This window comes from Chamaea fasciata, unplaced genomic scaffold (assembly GCF_029207755.1).
Source record: "Chamaea fasciata isolate MVZ Bird 193981 ecotype frontalis unplaced genomic scaffold, bChaFas1.0.hap1 SCAF_10, whole genome shotgun sequence".
In the NCBI taxonomy this organism is placed as follows: Eukaryota; Metazoa; Chordata; class Aves; order Passeriformes; family Sylviidae; genus Chamaea; species Chamaea fasciata.
The window spans coordinates 2280089-2302025 of record NW_027094095.1 but is presented as its reverse complement, the minus strand read 5'-3'; the positions used below and the strand labels follow the sequence as shown (position 1 = coordinate 2302025).

At 45.2% G+C, this 21937-nt stretch overlaps 1 protein-coding gene across 2 annotated transcripts in view; it reads left to right on the top strand.

Moving 5' to 3' along the window:
• The window catches only part of TEDC1 (tubulin epsilon and delta complex 1), a 66029-nt gene extending 47340 nt beyond the window's left edge, over positions 1–18689 (top strand). For both annotated transcript variants that reach the window (XM_066192000.1, XM_066192001.1), the window contains one exon: positions 17502–18689. In XM_066192000.1, the coding sequence (XP_066048097.1) occupies positions 17502–17858 (357 nt within the window). In that variant the 3' untranslated portion in view covers positions 17859–18689. The remainder of the gene's footprint in view (positions 1–17501) is intronic.
• The last annotated feature ends 3248 nt before the right edge of the window (positions 18690–21937 follow it).

Sequence of the window (21937 nt, the reverse complement as noted above, 5' to 3'; positions counted from 1 at the left end):
CCTTCTACATATGCTCTGAAACAGAGTTGTTTTCTAATGCTACATGACAGCACTTTTTGGAATGCTTGGGGTCAGATGACTCTCCATCAATCCTCTTTATATCAAGCCTTGCTTTGCATAGTGTTGCTGCTTGCACGATGCTTTCTTCCTGTGGTCTGTCCTTTTCCCCAGCCAGGATGCTTGCTGAATGCAGGCTCCTCTATCAATTGGATGTTTCTGACCTCTTCTTTTCCCTGGAGAAATAAGCTTATCAAATCATTCCTTCTGTATTATTTTTTTTAATCAAAGAGAAGATACAGCCGTAGCTGAAGCCATTATCGCTAACTTTGTATCTTGCAGTACTGAGACATCTGGAAATTATCTTGGCTCTTACAGGCATGCCCAGCTGAGAGACAGCACAGTTTATTACAGCTCTTGTGTCCACTGCCTTGTGCTTGACAAAGAACCTGATAATCCGCAGAGTGTTTGTGTCTGTTGTTGCTGGTAGGCCTGGTGTCTGTGCCAGGCAACTGGGTAGAAACTGTTCTGAGCAGCAGAACTGAGGGTTAAACGTGATACACTGGGGGAGAGACAGCACAGTTCCTGCAGAGAGAAATCCTGACTGGAATCTGCTGGAGCTCTCTGCAGGGACCAGTGAGCGTGTGGGGCTGCACTGATGCCGCCTAATCGCGTTTGCAAACGGCATTTGATGAAGGCTCTGAGAAGGTCCTCAGCAAAAATAAACTGCCCACGTGGCTGTCTTCCCTCTCCCCCTTGAGCAAACAGCGTCAGGAAGCCGGGAAGAGGCGGCTGGGATGGGTTTGTGGAGGTGGTCACTGGTGGAGCCAAAAACCAGGCCATGCAAAACCAAGACAGGGCAGCATGGCAAGGTGCCCACGTGGAGAGGGGAGACTGAATCCCTAAAAGCAACAGCGAAGGATTATTGAGGGTCCTTGTGCTGAGCGGTGAAATGGTAAAAATGTCAGAAAAACTGCGTGGCGATAAACCCGGGCTAACGAATCTGAAGGGAGCATCATGATTTTACACGTGTTTCTTCGGATTGTCACGGCACGTCACTGAGCTCTGTGGAAAGGTCAGTGCTCAGAAATAGTAAACTGGATTCTAAAACTGTCAGGGGAGCGGAAAAAAGCAAAACTTAAAATATTCCCATCTGTTTCTGGAATGCGATGTGCGGTGCCAGTCCCATTCATAAATTAAAAAAAAAGGTCTTTGAGCTGGAAAGGAAAAGGGAGGGGATGCAGTGATGACCCAAGCTGTGAAAGGGTTTCTCTGAGGAAACTTATTGGTCTCCTTGCATAAGACGAGGAGAGAAAGGGGAAGGGTATCACAATGGAGCAGGAGGAAGCATTTTTTATGTCCCTCTGATGCTCCTTGGTTTTCGTGATGAGTGAACCTAGAGGAAATTACTCAACCTTTGCTCTAAGACTGTGGATTGGGCTTGAAAACCTATTGAAGTGTCTTCCATTTAGGAAAGCCTGCAGTTGATTCATCTGTTAATTTTGCACTGTGTAGGGGTATTTCAGATGTGTTAAAGTCCCTGCTATGCCACGATGCCTGGTTTGCACCACTGAACATAATTTCTTATGATTCAGAATGTGGTTTCAGGGGCAGTGAATCTATTTGTTGCACGTTTGATCATTTGCAACTGATTCTGGTAGTTAAAACTATCAATCTTAAGTCTCTTAAAATCATAAAAAATATTTTCCTTATTTTGTTTCATTTTCATTTCCTTATTTTCTTTTGTTTGTTTCTGCCTACCCCCAGCTGTTTCTTTTGTTGTCTGCTTGGAATGACCCTGAAATGATTTAACCTTTCAGGGGCATTCACTAGAAGACATTTGAATGCCGCCGTGGGATTTGGGTGAGTTGTGAAACCCTGATTAATAGGACATTTTAACTGATACCAATCTCTAGGCAGGAATGTGTTCAGTATCTTGGAGGAGAAAAGGCATATGACAGAGGTGTGATCTGAAGATGGGGCTTTGTTTCTGTTAGCTTTGCTCTTTTCTGTGCAGTACTGGGCAAATAATAATTTCTTTGGTGACATTTTGGGGATCTGGAAATGATCAAAAAGGGGAGGGAAATGGTTAAGCTTTAAGAACATATCTCCTCTCAGAAACAAACTTAACTGTAAAAGATGAAATTTCCTAATCCCAGAAGAGAACTTGTTTGTTTGCTTTTTTCTTTCTGAATATTCTGTTACCTGCTCCTCTATTAGAGGGGAGGATTTGATTTCAGTCTGTGTTAAAACATTTGGCGTCTACAAGCTGAAATGCAGAGTGTTTGACTCCAAATGGTAATCGTTTCAGTTTTCATCACATAAATGCTTGTAACATTCCCAGCTTTTGTTGAAAATTGGGATATTGTATCCTGGGACCCCCTGTGTTCTCCTGCATTTAAAAGGAAGCCAGGCTCCTTTGAGAGGGCGGTATGACTGGGATGGAGCTTGCTCATGCATACACCTCTGAGGCGCAGACCAGACAGGCTTAGAGCTGTTAATATGAGCTGGAACAGGCTCTTGCCACACTAGAATTCCACCCAGAAATGCTGGTGGCTGTGCTTGCTTGGCTGCTGGTGTGTCTGATTAGCCAGGTGAGCCTGCAGTCCCTGACCCAGACCAGACCTCCACAATCACAGTGGGAGAGCGCTGAAACCTACATTTTGTCTTTGTTTCTGTATCTTTCTCCTGATCCATCTCCTCTCTTCCGTTCAGTAATCTCCAACCTTCCCAAACCCTTGCAACTCTCTCTTGGATAGGCATGGGAGCACTCAGTGGTGGTGGGGACTGAAACCACAGAGGCACTTTCACTCCATCCCAGGGGTTCTGTGGTTCACGTAAACATTTTGCCATTGCCGGCCCATCACAGCACACTGCCAGAGACCTCGTAGAGTCTACAAAGAGAGATCTTTCTTCTAAGGTTCTTACATTTATAAAAGATTAAATGGTTTTTGATGCATTTTGATTTAAGGCTTCAGTATTTGGAGTAGGGAAGCAGCTCCAGAAGCTGATGCTGGAACATGGTCCTACATAATTCTGTTTGTGGTTGGGGTTTTTTTGTTTCTCTTACCAAGACTGAGTTGAATTTTATCTGCTCAGAAAAATACACTTCCCAAGTTTTTCTTTACGCCTGGTAATGATTGAAGAGGGGAGTGAGGAGCTATGGGTCCTCAGTAGCCACTGCTAGGAAAAGATTAAATCTTGTTGCTTTCCGCAGCATGGGAATGGTGAGGGGCACGGGTGGAGCTGGACTTGGCTCCTGGTGGGCCGAGTTCCTTCTGCACTGGTGCAGGGCTGGGCTGTGTTTCCTCTGCCTTAAACCAGGGATTTGTGGCAAAGCTACAGCTGAGCTCACACTGAAGAACTCTCTGAGACTTGTCAAAAACACTTTTTTTTTTTTTTTTCTTTTTTTTGTGAGCACACTGTTCCCATTTCATCTTTGCTGTTGCTGCGGTTCATTCTGGTTCCCTGGGCTTTTTGCTAATATGAAGATGTTAGTGTAGCGAGCAGTTAATTATCCGTGCTGTCTGGGATGGAGGAAGTGGAGGAGTGGTGGGGAATGGTTCAGTGCTGGTGTATTTCCTCAGTCAGCATATTCCCTTTCCTGGTCCCAGAACGCTTCTGTGTTCCACTTTGTATTTGCAAACCTCCATCTGGAGCACCGAGCAGCTGTCAGTGGAGCTCCTCATGCGAAAAGAAATTGAAGAACTAGCAAGACCACGAGAGCAGCTTTTGGAAGTGCATGGTTGGCTGGGCCCAGATGCCTGGGTAGAGGGGGGAAACCCACAGAGATCAACCAAAACATCCATCAAAGGGAGCGGTGGAGGACAGGGACAGGGGGATGGTAAGGAGGGACAAGTCTACTGGCTCTTACGTGCAGTTCTTACTTAATTTAAGTAAGGAGTTAATTGTTAAATGTGGGATTAAATTTGCTGCTGGTGGAATTGCTGCTAAATCTGCTCTAGCAGATTTAGGCTATCAGAAAACTGTGAAGCTGCTGTAAACGGTAGGAAGTAAATACTGATCTTTATATTCGCTCTTTGCTCTTGGATTTTCTTGCATTGGTTTATTTCTCACTCGTCAGTACTCCTAGCAGGGGATCTGAGACTCTTGTTTCTGGTAAGTGCCTGTAGAGTTTCAGGTGATTGTTGATGGAAGGCAATGTGCTCTCTCTTGTGATGGAAGGAGAAAAGGAATCACGCCAGTGCACCTGGTTCTCCTTTTGACAGCAGGGTCTATAATCTCCTTTAGACCTGAAGTCCCAGGTTAGCCTGGTTTAGGGCTGGTGTGCACGTGAAAAGTTACTGTACATAAGGAGAGCTGGAACATTGTTTGAAGGACTCTTGCTTGCTTCTGAGAACTCTGTGTAGGCTGGCCAGGCTTGAATAGTCAGTGTTAAGCTTGCAGCATACAAAGGGTTGGAAAGAGAACAGTTTATTCTTCATTTGCAGATGCAACTTTTTGTGCAGATTGCTGAAAGAGTGATGAGCTGTGTGAGACACGCAGGCACTCTGAGTACCAGTGGCTAAATCAGCAAACTGATTTCAAACACACACAAAAACCGTAACTGGAAATAAATTACCTAGCCTGACATTTTTCGTGGGGCTTATGTAGGCTAAAAGACTGCAGCTTCTTAGGGAGGAGAGGAGCATTAAAAACTCGAGTTCTGTCTCCTGTTCTGCGTGCAGAGCTCTGGGGTTTGAAGGAAGCGTGGGTGAAAGTTTTCCTTGCTTCCCAGAAGATGCCGCTTTCCCTTCCTTTGCCAAAATGCAGAATGCTTGCTCAGGTGACAGGATCAGTTAAAGTACAATAAATAACCAGTGTTAATATTTTACTTGCATTATTTATGAAGATGTTGGATACTGACCAAAGCAATGAAACATGTAATAAATGCAGCTGGAGAATTATACTCCAATAAATTTCAGATGAGCTTTATTTAACGATAAAGTGTAAAAAAACCCCATTGCAATGAGAGAATGTGTTTTGTAGCCACTGTAAATGTTTTAGTGCATTTTTAAAAAATAAGTGTAGCACTTAGGCTCTCACAGTTAAAGCACACAATAAAACAAGGATGAAGGCTAGGAATGTCTGCAGAGCTCAGATGCCCAAGATATGGAGATATATATATATGTAGGTCCCAGCACCACTATTTTTTGAAAAGCTTTGAGGCTGATGGGTGGGATATGAGGTACCAGAAACCACAGAGTTGCTGGATTTTGTCTTGCGAGTGGTGAGCCGCAACAGCACACATCCTCCACAAGGGCAGCACCTTGGGGTCACAGCTAGTTGTGGCTGACAGAGGCTGTGTTAAACACCGCAGCCAGAGGCTGCGTTTTAGATAGCTCGGCCCGAAACACTATTGATGTGTTTTACTGCACCTTTCCCAGTGGGTTTTGGGGACGGGAACTTGCAGGAGGTACCTGGCTGGCTCTGCAGCCCTGGGCAGACTCTGGGGATGGGTTCCCCCTCTGCCAGCAGGATCTGGGATCACTGAGCGCTTTGCAGCACTGCTTGGGTTGTTCTTTGGTTTTTGTTTTCGGTGAGTTGACAGAGGTGCTTTTAGAAGGATTCTTTGCATCCAGGCATTCAAAGCTTAACTTTGTTTCCTTTTTTCTTGAAACCTCGGCCTTGTTCTCTCAGTTGCCTGCCTGAAATCAAGGATGCTTGATCACAAGAGAAGAAAGTATCCACCTTGTTTCTGTCTTTGTCCCTTGTGCTTGTGGAAGAGCTGACATAAAAGTACATCTGTAATTTAGTGTTGTCACATATCTTCTCTCCAGCCAGAAATGCATCTAAATAAAGCCTTGGTACTCTTCTGAGCTCCAAACTCACCATTTTTCTTCATTTTACTGCCTCTCTCTAAGCCCTGAGAGCTGTTTGATTGTAAGAGTCACAGGGGCCATCCAAGCAACCTCACATCCACCTACAGCTGCTACTCACCCCGAGACTGTGAGATAACAGACACTGCTGAATGCATTGTAAGAGTCGTGGCTTTAGAAAGTGTCCGCACTGAACCTCTGAAAATGTTTTCTGTAGAAAATCTCCACCTGGGAGTTAAAGTTCATTTTCCTCGTGCCATAGCTGTGGATAGGCTGTGTTGCTGGAATGACCTTTACTGCTCTGCATGCACAGCTCGTGCCTTCCCCAAAAGCTGGGATAGGAGCTGCAGGGCTGGGTGCTGGGGGAGGTTCTGCAGTGGTCATGCAAAGCCCCTGGAAGGGACAAGGGAGTATTTTCTAACTGGAAACAAAACCAGTTTGAGGGTGAACAAATTCCCTATGAGTCATGGGAGTTTTTTGGGATTTCTTTTTATTTGTAATTCTTGGGTAAGAAAAACCCTTTTCTGAAAATTTGTATGACTAGGTGGGAATACCTTCCTCTTGTCTCTGTATTTTGGAGTGGTTTGTATCAACATTGTTTTTGTTGGCTGTCCATACAAGGACCCCATTGCTTGAATTTCAGGTTTCACATCCTGTTCCCTCGAATCAGGATGATACAGAGAAGTGCAAGGCACAAGCAGCACTCTTTCTGAAGTGGCCACTTTCATGTTCTGCAGTGATGAAACTATTATTCTAAAAGCAGAGTGGGACCCTCCAAGCCTCTGCAGGCCACTTAGATCTGAGATGATCTATCATCAGTGTTTGTCTCTGCTGCCCAAGATAAAAGTTTGGTAGAACAAATTGAAAAGTAAGTGAGCAATTTATTATCCAAAGCAATACTTGTCTGTTGCCTTCCTTTGTAATTTGTAGTTGTCAGGGTCTTTTTCAGAGTAGCACTGCAGCCTTTTTGCAAGTGTCTAAATTACTTACACTGACATATTCTGGTTTTCATGTAGTATATTTTCAGTGTGTGCCTATTCCTGCTTTAATGTCTGTGATCTTCTAATTGAATTCAAGGATTTGGGAAGTCTAGGGATAAAACTGTAGTTAAAAAGAAATGCAGAATGGAAGGCTGGAATGGTAGAATGGAACTTTTGAAATTACTGTAAAAAGCTCAAGATTTCTGATTTGGAGAAGAAAATAGGGGCTTATTTCTCTTATTTCCTGTGGTGTGGATTCGGAATTGTGTGGCATATGGGACTTCCACAGGAGGAGACTGTGTCTCCTTGCAGTTGCTGGTCAAGAGTCCGCAAGTTTGCTGATCCTGCTTGGAGCTGTCCCACTTCTCGGGGCAGAGGTTGTCCTGAGTGGCAGGCTTGCATGTCTTGGGAAGGAGCTGAAGAGGTTTAGGTGAGCTCCTGCCTCCAGAGCACAGGGATTCTGCTCAGCTTGGATGCTCTTGCCAAAGTTTTGTGTCTGCTCTTTTTGTGCTGGCATCCTCTTCAGGTGAGCAGAGGTGGTGCAGAAATTTATTTGAAGACCATTTATTATTTTAAGACCTGTCCTTGTCTAGATCTGCAGAGTTGCTGCAGTAGTAGAATTGCATTTTTGACTCCTATTTGTTTTTTTCTTTTGGTTTCATTTGTTGTCCTCAAAAGTGAACCGCTGGGAAGCAAGCTACTTATGCCAAAAAATCCAAAACAGAGAGTACAGAAGATATTATGGAACAGAATCATGAAATCACAGAATCATGTAGATTGGAAAAAAACCTGCCGAGATCATGACAAATCTAAATGATGTCACTTAGTGCCACATCTACATGTCTTTTAAATTCCTTTGGGGATGGTGACTCAGCCACTTCCCTGGGCAGCCTGTTCCAGCGTTTGACAACCTTTTCAGTGAAGAAATTTTTCCTGATATCCTACCTAGATCTCCCCTGGCACAGCTTGAGGCTGTTTTCTCTCTGGCGGTCCCCACCTGGCTACGGCCTCCTTTTGGGGAGTTTTAGAGAGCGATAAGGTCTCCCCTGAGCCAGGATACCTTTTTTGTAGCACTTTGGAAGAGGGATGGATCTGATGAGGCTCTCAGCATGTTCTGGGCTGTTTGCCTCAGGTCTGTCCCCAGGGCTGCCTTTGGAGGAGCTGCTTCTGCGTCTCGTCAGGGGTGGGGTGTAGTGCAGATCCATGGCAGGAGAGGATCTGGGGGGAGCTCTGTCACACGGGCTCGCTGTGCAGCTCTCACTGAGTTCAGCTGCTCTCAGGCCTACGGGGATTCATTTCCCCTTGCCTTTGCCTGTGTTGTAGTTCTCTGTAGGCTCAGTGCACAGGCAGTGCTTTCATCAGTTGTGTGCCTTTGTATTCATATTTGGAGGGGTGTTTGTATTCTGCTGGTAAAGACCCTGAAAAATATTAATATTGTTCTCTTTTTCTTAATCCTGTATCCTTTTCCTTTATCTTGAGCTAAATTGACTTTTCTGGCTACCATCAATGAATTTAGAGATGTGAGTCTTAAGAACAGAGCCATTGGATTATCTTAAAGAAAAACCAAAGAGAAATGCTCCCAAAACAAACCAAGCAAACCCCAAGAAAATACGTTATCCATTCCGACAAGATCCGGTCACTCTTAATTATCTGAGTCAAATGTTTTAATTAGCCTCTAGCTTTCCATTGCTGTGCCTCCTGACCATCTTTCCATTGGAGAGAACAGTGTGGATGCTGGTCTGAAGGCTTAGGAAGTGCTCTGCAGTATCTGATGTTTAATTGAAGCAGGGAGCAGCAGGGAGCAGCAGTGCCGACTCTTCTCCTCCGATGCAGCTAAGGGTGTTCTGGGTATTAAAACTGCATTTTTAGTTATCAGATCTGTTCCTAGATAAGACAGGTGACCAGCTTCTTCCTGGCTTCCCTCTCAGTTTGTTTTGGAGCGACAATAAGTGCACCAGGAGCCAGCATTCTGATGGTGAATGTCTTGCTTTAAAATGCATATGATTGGAGATGCATACATTCCTCCCTAATTGCAGGAAATTGCAGATCCCGGCAAAATTTGGAATGCAGCAGCTTGTATAATTACATCTTCTGTCAGTTGCTATAGCTCAGCTTTACAGCCCTTCTAAAATATCTTCACAGTTTATGGGACAAATAATGTCCCCGTTAATGTTAGTTTGGGGTCACCCTTTTCATTTATTCACCACCAGTTCCGAAGGACTGAGATTTTTCCTCATGCTGAGCTGATAACAAGTGTTAAAAATTAGTGATTGCATTAAGGTGACATTTTGCTTTAACTGCTGTAATTATTGTTGAGCCAAAAGACATCATTTACGTTTCTTCCTGTTGCTGGGGTTGGGTTGAGTAAGAAGTACTGATTCCTGTACCTCAAGTCAGTTTGATTTTGGTTATAAGCAAACCTTTCCATTTTATGGCCTTTGGAAAGAGAGGGTAATGGGTTGTTAGGTTATTATTTTAGCAACTAAGTGTTGCTATCTGCCACTGGTCATTGAAGGACAGATCAGATACAGATCACAATTCAGAGTTTAATGAAATGTGTTGGCACCACTTATACCACCATCACAGGTGGGAAATGGTTGAAAGGTTGGAAAGGATTAACTGAAGGGTAATAAAGGAATTAATTTGGTCTGGCTTTTTGAGAAGTGAGGAAAGTGTAATTTAACCAGGGCAAAGTTCATAGCTGGACCGTGTCCTGCAAATTCCCAGGCAGAAGTGGAATTTTGAGGGTATTAGACTTTAGATGAAAGGTGGTGTGAGCAGACCCAGCAGCTGAGGTGGAACTTGCTGAACAGGGGCATGTTTTGAATCATAATTGCATTCCACTGCTGGGGTAGTGCAGTGATGGGGTAGTATTTTGATCTGCTGGAGTCTGTATTTAGAAACCCAAAACTACATGTGTCTAGTTTAGCAAAATGTAGCAGAACATTGCAGAAATTACCAGGTGAGAGACTGTAGCCTGTGCTTTGTGATAGATTAGACTATTCAAAAAGTTCATTATGGCTTTAATCCTCAAATGCATGAAAACTGGCATTAAGTGGGCTATTTCAAGTCTCTTTGTGTACAATCAGTGATCTCACGAGAAGAAAAACCTCATTTAGGGAGGACAGTGTGGGAAGTCCTCAGCTATTAAAATCGAAAGCAATGGTTTCTAGCTTTTTAAACTGGTTAGTCTTGAGTGTGTAGAAATCGCAGCAGAAAATTAAAACCCCTGAAAGCTGACAGCAGAGAAGCGTGATTCAGTGAGACAAGGTTTAGAGAGCTGCAGTACTAACTCTGTAACTTTCTTAGAGGCTTAAAATTACATTTGGGCAAGTTACTGTAAGACATGAATTTGAAATTAGGGTAAGGTGTTTTTCATAGTGAAACACCTGCTTACTCAGTGTTACAGTGTTTCCAGAACAGCTGATTTCAGATATTGCTTTTGCTCTAACTTGTGGGATTTTGTATATAAGCGGCAAATGCCTTTAGATTGTTTTCTGAAGGTTGGGGGCCTGATTTTCCTTCTCAGAAAATGTCTGAACTGCATTGGTTCTGCAGGCTCCTGTCCCCCCTGCTCTATAATATTTCCTAGCAGTAGGAGCTGCAGGATTTGATTTTCTGTCAATTATGCATTCGCAGAATCCCTTGGAATAGTGCCTTTCTCTGCTCCTCTGAGGCTGAATGGGTCACTGTCTACAGCTAAGGAAGGGAAGCATTTGTCATACCCTCAGCCATCATTGTTCAAAAAAAAGGCAAACATTTTTGTTAAAAGAAACTGGTGCCCCAGCCAAATTATTGTTCATTGTTAAAGAAGGCAAAAGCCTTCACCCTATTTATGTGTGAAGAAAGCTTTGTTTTTATGTCTTCAGGGTCACACAGGCCTCCTGGGTTATTGATTTTTGTTCTGTACAAAGAGAAGCAGTGCTGGCATGTTCAGTTCCTGTTACCTCTGGTGATATTTGAGACAAACTCAGCTTGGGCATCCTCTTTGGGTGCTGCTTTTCGTGGCTACTCCGTGTGCAGCAAGATACAGAATGCCTTGAACAGTGAGGAAATCCTTGTACAGGAACACAAAGGGCTTGTAGGTGGGAATCATGGGATCCCTCTGGCTGTTTTGGCTTTATTCTACTATCTTTTAATATTTACAGGTATTTCTCCTGTACTTAGAGTGGACTCTGCCCTTCCCCCTACTATGTTATTGATACTTCTGCTTTTTTCCTTTTGCTCATTTCTTTTGTACTTGGTGCCGTTTTTTCAGTGCTGACAAGGAGGACTTTCTTGAAAGTATGGTGCAAATCCTTGTTTATCCTTTCTTCTGCATCCTCTTTTCTGTATCCCAGATAGATTGTCAGCTGGGATTGCAGCTCTGTAAGGCATTTCTTGGGGGGTGGTAGTGGAAAAACCACTAAGCAGTAAGGTTTGAAACTTGTAAGGCAACACAAGGTTTAAATAATGATGCTTTATAAAGTGTTTGTACTGATTAAAGACGAGTGCTTGTAAGGTTCAGCCCCTGGACTGATTTGGATTCCACTCTGGAAACGGGAGCTCCTAAAGCAGTGTTAATTTGCCATTTCTGGTTTCCAGTGCCCAGCTGTCAGGATTTCTGCACACCATCCATGCCAGTGACATCTCCGTCTTTATCCCGCTTTCATTGTTCACTTACAGATCTTTATCTAAAATTGATGCTTGTCTGTTGAATTAGAGTCTGCTCAGTTTACATGGAGTCTGAGAGCTCTGGGCAGCTCCTCCAGGCTGGTGGACCCATTGCTGGAGATGTTGTGATGTGCTGGGGAGCTGTTTGGAGCCAGGGTGGTGAGTGCCCTGGCTGTTCCTGCAGTCTGACCCTTCATTAATCTTATATTGCCAAGCATGTAATATTTCTCTTCATCCTTTTCAACTCCACAGGCACAGGGGCCTTCTTAGACATGATGGGTTTAAAATAAAACTCAGAAATGAGCATCCTTTAGGAATACAAAATTCTGCAAGTCAGATGCTGTTTGGCATTTTCAGAATTTATGAAATGTGTTGGGTTATTATGCCCTGATGGCAAAGGAGCATGACTTGGTGGCTTGGATACTGTGTCTGTTTATATTTCCTAATTTCCTTTCACTCCCCAACCCCAAAAGACAAGATCTGAGATTTTTTTCTGTTTGTTCCTTGTTGTCTGGGAGCACAAAGGAGGCTCCCAGGCTCATTGTTTGTTCTGGCAAAAGCAGTCATCACAGTTTGTAGTATCTGTACAGCTTGGCAAGGATGATTTGTATTTCATCCTCTATGCATATGGGGTCTTCTTCCTGTTCATAAGGGAAATATGAGAGGAGGAGTGGACAGATAGGACAGGAGACAGAAAATGTGCCATTTCTAGGCTTGTGCAGTGTGGTTTTTTGAACAATACTGTTCTAGCTGTTTCTGCAAAACTCCTGGAATAATATGAAGAGACTGTGATTTCAAAGTAATGACATGATTCTGGTCTTTATTATCCACTTCAAAAGAAAATTCCAACCATTTGTTTGCTATGCCCTCTTTGAAGCTGGCAGCAGTACAATAATAAAATGGAAATGCTCCTATGATTCCCCCTCCTATTCCTGGAAGTAGATGTTTGGACCTTTCCTTGCTGCTGCTTTTTAAACCTTCATCTCTAGCTAGTGGCTTCCTTCAAGGATGCAGCTGCAAGGCTTTCAGGTTGCCATGTGAAGTTTTAACAAGCTGAAATGTTGACTTCCAGCATTTGGGAGATTGTCACTTTAGCTTGGCCATTACTGGAAATGATTTAAGTAACATGATGTGGTTATCTAGATCTCTTAGCATCTCTTTGGGATGTCTTGCGTGTTGGTTACATTCTCTCCGAATAAATTCACGTTCAGCTTGCTTTTCAGCAGAAAAAGAACTAATTCGTATGTAATTTTTACTGCACTTTTTATTAGAGAGTTATTAAAAATGGGAGAGAGAGATCAGCCTCTCTGGCATGATTCCAAGCCCTATATGGAGTGAAACACAGAGCTCTGGGAAGCTCATTACCAGAAAGGTGCAGGCAAACCTGGTGGAGCTGAGGGGCTGGAACGTCTCCTTTTGAGGAGGGATCAAGTGAGCTGAGTGTGTGGGGCATCCAAGCAGTTGATGGAAGCAGAGCTTCACTAGATGGGCAGCAGAAAGACTGGGGCTGTCCACGTGGCAAATTGTCACATGGTCAGCGGAGGTGAATGTGGGTAACACTGTTCTGGCCTCAAGGCTGTGGAACATGCAAACAAACTGGAAGACAGCTTACTCAAAATACGCAGTGTTACCTTTGCCATGATTTGCCCACTGAAGTCATTGTTACAAGACTTATTCCAAGCCAGAGGATTCCCAGGACTGGACATAGGTGAGGTAGTAGTGGCTGTTCTTCTCACTCAGACAGCTGCCTTTGGGTAGAAGACATTTCAGAGAAGGTTGGGCTGAGGAAGTGTTGTGGGGGGGTTAGATCATGTGTGTAGTTGTTTGCAGGTTCAAAGCCTCTTCTGTGCATTGGTGCAAGAGTTAAAATCCACCACAGTGGATTAACCAAGCTGCCTGTTCAGCCTGGTGTTTGGATGTGCCTCCCCTTTGGATGCTTCCCTTTCCAGCTTTGTACTGGGCCCATCCTTTTCTGCTTTGGCTTGGCCATTGTCCTCAGTCAGATGCCAGCCTGAATGGTTTTGTAAAGGCAGCATTCCAGTGATGTCCCGGGGAGATGGTAAATCCTTTCCACACCTGATGGATGTCCTGCCTGGCTTGGTTCCGCCCCGCCGGGGACAAGAGGCCACCTGTCTCTGCCCACCCTCCAGCCAATGCTCAAGAGGTCTGTTTTATTATAGCGCTTATTCCTGTGCACATTCCTGCCCTGTGGATGTGCCAGCAGGAGCTGTGCCCGTGCACACTGCAGCCCTTTGCCCCAGCTTTGGGCAGGACAGCCCAGGCTGCCTGTCACTTTGGTCCCGTTTCAGTCTGATCCCAGATGCAATACTGCTCCCTGCAACTCCACTGGCTTGTTGGCTTCCTCTTAAAACTTCGAAGTTATTACAGTGTTCCCCTTAGCTCTTAGTTCCTAATGCCTTTTGAAGACTGAAGTTATCCAAAGGAAAACGTCTGCGCTCAGGGCAGTTTGGCCACTGTCCTGTCCCAAAGAGCAGCCGTGAAATTAAGAGCTGGGAAGGGAGAAGCCAACCCTCTGCAGAGCAGGATATGTGTCAGTTTGAAGATGCTGATTCTTCATCAGCTGGTTTTCCTCTGTGTCTGGAGTGGAATTTCTCAAAGTGCACCGGGTCCCTTTGGGATGAGGATGGTTCTGTACAAGTGGAAATGATGATTATCATGTTGTTGTATTTATTTGGAGAGGATGTGCAGCAGTTTTCAGACAGCACTACGCACCTAATTGGGAATTCAAATTCCAGCTGGTAGATTGAGGCTGAAAGGCAGAGCTGTGGGATAGAAACGGGCAGGCACAAAATGCTGAGGCTCCTAATCCTTTACAATATGTTTGTTTAATACAAAGTGGTCTATTGAGATTGTTTTGCAGAGTAGAATAATCGTTGTGTGCTGAGTAATGGGAGACAGCAAGCTGTTAAAGAGCATCAATTAACCATACAGGAGGAGATTATTGACTATTTTCAAAAGCATTCAGGATGTGAAGAGTAAAGGATATTGCTTGAAGGTAACCCTTGGAGATTTTTTAGCAATTGAAATCTATAAACTGCAACAGGAGTATTTGTGGCCTTACGTATGTTTGCAGATCCTTCCAAGGAGAGCAGAACTGGAGTTAGCTTTCCAATTCCAGATTGTGCTGATAGGAAATAAATGGTGCTTTGCTGAACTTGTTATCTTACATAATATTGATCATTTAAAAAATTTCCCCTCTTAAGTTTATCTAATGTTACCCAGGAAATACTAGTCCTTTTTATAGAAGATAGCATGTGCAACTTCCTTCTGATACTTGGGTGTAGGTTCTGTTACTCTTCTGTTCTCCTGGCCGTCGGGCTGTTGTCCTTGTCCTTACAACTGCTCCTGCTTCCCTGTAGTAATTCCTATCCCTGCTGTTGCTGTGGGTTAGAACTCGATGCACTCCGTGCTGAGAGGAGCATGCTGCTCCTCCATCATGTGCCTTGCTTAGTGGATAATAAAATTTTCCAGGTTTCACTGGTGGAGAGTATGAAAACCTATGTTTCATTAAGAATGCTTTTATACAGCCTTACTGTGCTTCTGCTGGAGTTTAATGTGAAAAATAAATAACATCTTGTGGGTTCTGTTTGCTGAGTGATGTTGTTTTTTTGTAACTGATGGGAAATTTTTCCCATCCTGGATTCCAGTGTTAAATCCACTTTGTGCAAACATAATTTTCCATTTATTCATTGGCTGCAGGGAGACCAGATAACATTGAATTTATTTTTTCAGTTTTGTTCCTTCTGAAGTGATGTTAGAGAATTGCACCTCAGTTATTCTTAGAGCCAACAGCAAGAGACATCCCTTGGATTCCTTGGGGATTATGATAAAGAGGGACCCCTGGTTCTTGGACAAGGACAAAGATAGACTTCTCTTGGCTTCAATTCTCTGTTCAAATGCCTTAATCAACAGAGGTCTCCTTTAACAGATGGTTCTGCATCGATAAAAGCCTTTAATGTGTTAGTAAAAATTCAGAGAAATTTACTCCTTTTCTGATTTGATTGATTTTCTTAATCTTCTTTAAGCGGAGGCTGAGGGGTGAGAATAACTCATCAGAAGACTATGGAGAGGATTAATTACTTGGCTGCAAAACTCAAGAAGATATTCTGAAGGAAGATGTGGGATGAGTGAGCGAAGCCCTGGTGGCGTTGGTGTCAGTGGAGGAATTGGACTGTGACTGCAGCCGTCTCACCTGCAGTGCTTCACTGTCAGAGAGTGCAGACTGATGCCCTGCATGTCATACCCTTCTGAACTTGTTTCAGTAATGAAACCTTCCCCCCTGATCTGGGGGCATAAAAATCCCTTTTTTTGTCTCACGGACAGCAGCTGGTCTGACCCTGAGCAGCTGTGGCTTGACAGCGGGAAATGCTGCAGGTGCTTTGCAACCTTAGGACTCTTATCCTTGCAGCAGGGGCTGCTTTGAGCTCTGCCTGATCGCTGATGCTTCAGAGAGCTGCCAAAATATCCCTGACTTTACAGGGAACTTGTCAAAGCTGTGATGTCTGAGGTACCTATATCTTAATGCAGATCTGCAGATTTAAAACCCCAAGGAGTCGTTCAGCTTCACCCACGGTCAGGAAGGGGAGGGGTTGCAGAGCAATTTCAAGGCTGGAAGGGGTATCATTAGCACTGAGCTTGACCTGAGCTGAGCTTTGGCCAAAGGATTCATCCCTGGAGCTGCAGTGAAGCATTTCATGGTTCATTATCCTCACAGTAGGAAACAATGTCTTACTCTGAAGCTGAATATCTTAACTTGAATTTTCATCCATTTGATCTTCTTATGGCTTTGTCAGCAAAGTCTGATCTTTACCACCTTTTCTCCCACTTCCTTTTAGGAAGTAAAACAAACTATGTATCTGTCTACACGAATGGAATATTTCAAACTCTAAGTTTCATATTCTGAGTTTGTTTTCTGGGCTGTGGGTCATTGGATGACCTGACTGTGAATCCTATTCTCTGCTTCCCTGTGCTTTTTTTGAGGCATGAACTCCAGAGCTGCACACAAGCCTCAGGAGAGCTCTGGGACTTGTGCAGGTTGCAGAGGCAGCATCGCTTTTGGGAAACTTTGCTGCTTTTCGACTGAGTTGATTTGGCAGCTTTTTGCCGTAGCAGAAACAGAAAATCCCACTGGGCCAAGAACCATTTCCCTGAAGGCCTTAGCAGGGTGCCTCTTTTACAGATGTTTCCCCACTGACAAGTGCATTTTGAGATGAGTCACTGAATTCATATTTAATCCACTAGTAAAATTGGCAAGGCAATTACCATCTTGCAAGTTCTTCAAATCAAATTGTTAGAGAACATTAAATCAAATGCTTTGGAAAAATCCCAGTGTATACAATTGCTTTTATAATCCAGACTGCGATGCTGTCACAAGAAGAGCTTTTATTTTATTGGGGCCTGTCTTCAATGAAAGTGCGCTGCCTGGCACTCATTTTGCTCTTGGACTCTGCTTGTCTCGGCTCCATTATTTTCCTTTTCCTAATTGTAACCCCATAATGAGAACTGAGAATTAAGGAATCGCTCTCTTACAGTTGTCGCCCCTGCTTTTCAGCAATGCCAAGTGCAGAAAGCATTTGCAAACAGAAATAACGCTGTTGTTCATGAGGCAATTAATCTGTTATGACAACCTGGTGGCTTAAAGCACAACAGGGATGAAGGTGACTCTTCTGGGTCTCCCTTTTTGCTGCGTGTGCTTTGCTCTGAAGCCAACCCACCCAATCCCCAGTACGAGGGAAGCATTGAGAGGCCTTGTATGTATGTAAATCATCACTGGAGGGGCTGCTGGACTGGGAATCTGCAAACAAGTTACTACAGGCAGCTCTGAGGCTGCTGCCTGGCTGAAAGCACATGTTAGTTTAATTCAGTTTGCACTGCACCACACTTTAGTTTACACTTCCAGCTGGCTCTTCTTTTTGGTACGTCCTAGTCCAAACATGACGTTTTGTGTTGTTTCCTGGGGGGAGGATTTCTTCCTTTCTTTACAGCAACGTACCATACTCTTCCCTTCCTGTTCTTTTTCTTTCCTCTACAGGTGGCAGCAAGAGAAGAACTACAGAAGGAGAGGTTCTCTGCCACTGCTAGAAAGATACAGGAAAGTGTTGAACTAAAACTGGGAGGTCTCACATCCCTTCGTGCTCCAAAGAAAAAGGAAATGCACGGTTCGTGCAGGCTGGTGCTGAGGAGCAAACCCACTGCCAGCAAAGTGGGCTTCGGTGGGTGTGTGTCCCAGGAGGCTGTTTCAGCTGTGGGTGCTGCAGAGGTGATCAGAGAGCTGCAGGTGAGAGAGACCAGCCTGCAGAGAGAGCTGGAGCAGCTGCGGCAGGAGTGCCGGCACAGGCTGGATGAAATTGCAGAAGGCTTGGAGGGAGTGATTTGTATCTCCCCTTGAAGAGAGACACCTGGGCTGAGTGAAGCAAAGGAATAGAGTGGCTTGGTCACGTTGTGCAGCTTGCTATGGGGGAGTGTGAGCTGAGGAACCAAATGTAATTTCTAATTCTTTAGCCTGGCAATCGTAACTTGTCACAGCTTTGTGAGTTGTGCTGGGGCCACAACCTCGGTGCTCTCTCTGCAGCCCCTTTACTGCTAACCTTGCCAATTAAATTCTGCATTAGGCCTTGGTGGGAGTGTGCATAAATCTCCCTTTTATCTTCTGGATTTCTAGTTCTTCTGCCAAGCACTGGGCTCTTTTACAGCGCTCAGCTGCTAGGCATGGCATACATTGAGGCTGTGCATTGAAGTACTAATTGCATTCAATACTTTCCAGCAATTGGAAGAGTTCATTAGTCAGAAAAATGCAAGTATTGGAGAACATGAAAAATACCAAGGCGTAGAGAGATTGGAAATATTCAAGAAAGTGTGTTGTTTTAATTCAGCTGCTTGGGGTATTTGTGGCAGCTATAATGTAGTCACAATAAAGAAAAACAAATGCCTAATAATAAATAAAGCACTGCACTGATTTCATTTACTGGTGTGATGCACTTGAAGTAATTGGGTTCTCAAAGAGAACAAACTAGAAACCCATTCCATCAGGTTATGAGTCACAATGAGATGGATAACTTACGGACCTGCTCTAGGAAGTTTCTGTGATACAGAAATACAGAAAGACTTTAACTTGCAAGCTTGAGGCCTTAATTTCTGACCCTTTTCTGGTTTGCTTTCACCAAGGAATATTTTTATGTTCTAGTTGTACACTTTGAGGAATAAATAATATTTAAAGAAAGCTGTCTGCTTTTCATTTGTGAATTGCTGTGAGCAATGGGATTTCTTTTGTCTGGGGAAGCAGCCCTGGGAGCAGGGTGTTTGTGTGTGTTGTGCAAGGCTGCCAGTCACAACCAGTGTTCCTCCTGGCACTGGGAGTGACACGCAGTCTTGGAGCAGAAAATCCCTGTGGGACTGGCAAGATCCGTGTACCTGCCCCAGGCTGCTGCTCCTGGAAGAATCTCCATGGCTTTCAAAAGCCAATCCACACCACTCTGCTTTCCAACCATCTCTGTAGGTGGAGGGTACCAGTTTCAGGCTGGTACAACTTTGGGCAGGTGTTGGCTCCAGCACTGCTGGCATTTAATTCACAAGAGGACTCATTCAAACACAGGTTTCACAGAAAATTATTCATAAATGGGAGCAAAGCAGTATATCCCAGTACTAACAAGAGTGGCAGCACCAGTCTCTCTGTGTGTGTTTTATATCCTCCTTTAGCTTTTATACCAATAAATTTTCATACTGCATCACATTTAGGTTTAAAATGTTGCCCTCAAAAGATCTTTTCCTGGGATATTCAGCAGAGAAGAGTGAGCAAATATTCTTGAGCGTGGCAAGAGCCCTCAGATTCAGGTGCAGGTCTAGCTCGTGCCCTGCTGTGGCTTCTCTGGGCTGGCTTAATGCTGAATAGCAGGATTTATTATCCTGCTGTGCGCTTGAACTGACGGGAGTCAGTTGGGGGATGGCTGAAATCCTGAGATCAGCCCTTTGTCACCACACACACACTTAGGGCCCTGGGCTTCAGTGTCCGGCCATGCGCCCTCTTCAGCAGAGACTGCACACCTGGCAGCACCTTGCCCCTGCCTGACCCTGAAGAAGTGTGTTTTTTTTTCTCAGGTGGAATGTCAAGAAGGGCAGTGACCAGTGTGTCTGTACAGTGTGTGTGTGATGTACGGAAGTGCCCACAGTGACTGGCAGAAATCTGCGTGGCACAAACCGCTGTGCTGGAGTGGCCACACGGGAGCTGTCAGGAGAGCCAGTGGGCTGGAGCTGGAGGGAGCTGCTTGTCCTGGAATGTCCATCAAGAGGCAGCTGAAAAGTTCACCTTTCCACCTGGGGTGCTGTGCTGGCGTCAGGCGCTGCAGACCCCTCGTGCTGTGAGCATGGGCAACACTGTTGTTGTCTTCTGGCACCCGTCTTGCACTGCCTTTTGTTTCAGGTGCCAATTAGCTTAAACCAGAACAGCTACTCTGCAGGCCCTGTAGAAAGTCATGGGTCTGTTCTGAGCTGGCAGTGGTTTTAAATAAAATATTGCAGCCTCCTCTTGCCTTTGCCTCTCCCCTCAGCACAGAGTGCACGAAGCTCTAGGGGCTCGGTGCTCCCCCACACCGAGTTTTGGAGGGTCGTGTTTCCTTTTAAAAATCACAGCACCTCCCCAGGAGCTGGACACACAGGGGCTGAGCTCTGGTCATGCTTTGGCGACTGGTCACAACTTTTGAGGCATATCAGTGCATCTGGAATACAGCACTCCAGTCCTCATGAGCTTGGTGAGCCATCAGCTGTCTCTCCGCTACTGCTGGGAGATGATGAAGGATAAACGCCACTTAAAAGCCTAAGAAAATATCCTGGATTAACACCAGCTGCAGTCAGGGCAGGAAAGTGAACTGAGTGACCGCGGTTACGCTTAGTGTGATACAACTTAGGAACAAATAGATGTTTGTCACCTCACACCGTTACCATAGCATCTGTGGTGTTTTCCTTTCAGTCACTGGGGCCTGGCCCTGTGTCAGCAGCTGAGAAGGCTGCAGAAGGGAGAATGGCTGCCCTGGGAGAGTATGACAACCAGCATCCAGGTGCCTGGTTGGTCTGTTGCAGATGCCGTGACAGGAGGAGGGTGACTCAAGTGGTACGTGCCATCCATGGGCTCCTGCATGCTTCTGAAATGTTAAGTATTACTTCACAGAAATTGGAGAGTGTTGTAAACAACCCACTACAGGCTGAAAACAAAGAAGGTGTTCAGAGGTTTGCCCTTTGCCATACCACCATGCTGGTTGTACATTTCCCTGTGAAAGCAGGAATCTGTCCTGAGATTGTTGGTGGAGTTGAGTAGAGAAGAGTAGGTGGGTATTGGCTGGGGAAGCTGTGAGAGTGCCACACTGTGGACAGGTGGTTTTTGAGCTCACGTGGTGGGGGAAGCTGGTGGTGATGCTGTCCAAACATCTGGGGTGGGCAGCAGGGTTTGGTTTGCTTCCTGCTTTGTTTGAAGCAATTCTTGTTGGTGCATCCTGAAGGGTGTAGTTTGGGTTTGGATCCAGCTGGGAACTAAGTGGTGCTGGGAAAGACAGGAGCCTATGCTGGAAAAGTGGGAAAGCAGGGTCATCGGGGAAATCAGCACCTGGCAGAGATGCTGCACGTGCTTGTCAGATACCCCTGGCAAGGGTCAGGCAGGGAAGAGCTGTCCCAGATGTTCACCTGATGACAGCTGACGGCACAGCCTGTCCACATGAAGCTCCTGTCACGGCTAACCCTCCTCATGGGGCTGGGAGCACCTGGCTTTTTGCTTCATGCTCTGCTGGTGCTTCACTGCAGACAGGCTGAGATACTGCTGCAGTGTTTAAACCACACTGCCGATGGATTGTTTTCCAGCAGAGCCTTCAGAGAAGTTTTTGCAGGACCTGTGTGTGTGCAGGCTCTGGTGGGCCAGCACGGAGGTGTTTGTAGGGGAGCACGGTTTAACCCATTGCTCCGATAGAACTGGTGCTTGCTTTCCAAACATCTTGCTAGGAAAAAGGAATTGGCCATAAATACTTAATTAGCTGATAACTCTGGCTCACACTGTGTAGCTGGAAATGTTCCTCCCCAAATAACTGAGCATCGTTTAGCTTGCAGTCAAAACAGGAGGCTCCCTTTGCAAAAGGCAAGCGTGGCATCTGCAGTCGCCGCTCCCGACAACCTGGTGCCTGCTGGTAAATAAGGGCTGCAACCTATGTTTAAAAATAAGAGCTGCTGTGAACAGTGATTTCCAGCCTGGAGTGTTTCGGGTTCCCTGTGGGATTCCTCCACCAGCTCCTGCTGGAGGATGAGCTGCTAGCAGTTGGTGTGAGTGTGTGTGCGGCAGCGTGATGCAGCTCAGTGGGAGTTAACACATGCCTGATGGTTCAGCTCCCTCTCCTCTGACCCTCAGCCTCTTCCAGCGAGAGCCTTGGGTCTTTCACCCTCACGCTTCGCCTCCTGGAGCCAACAGCTCATATGGAACAGCCTGACAGCGCT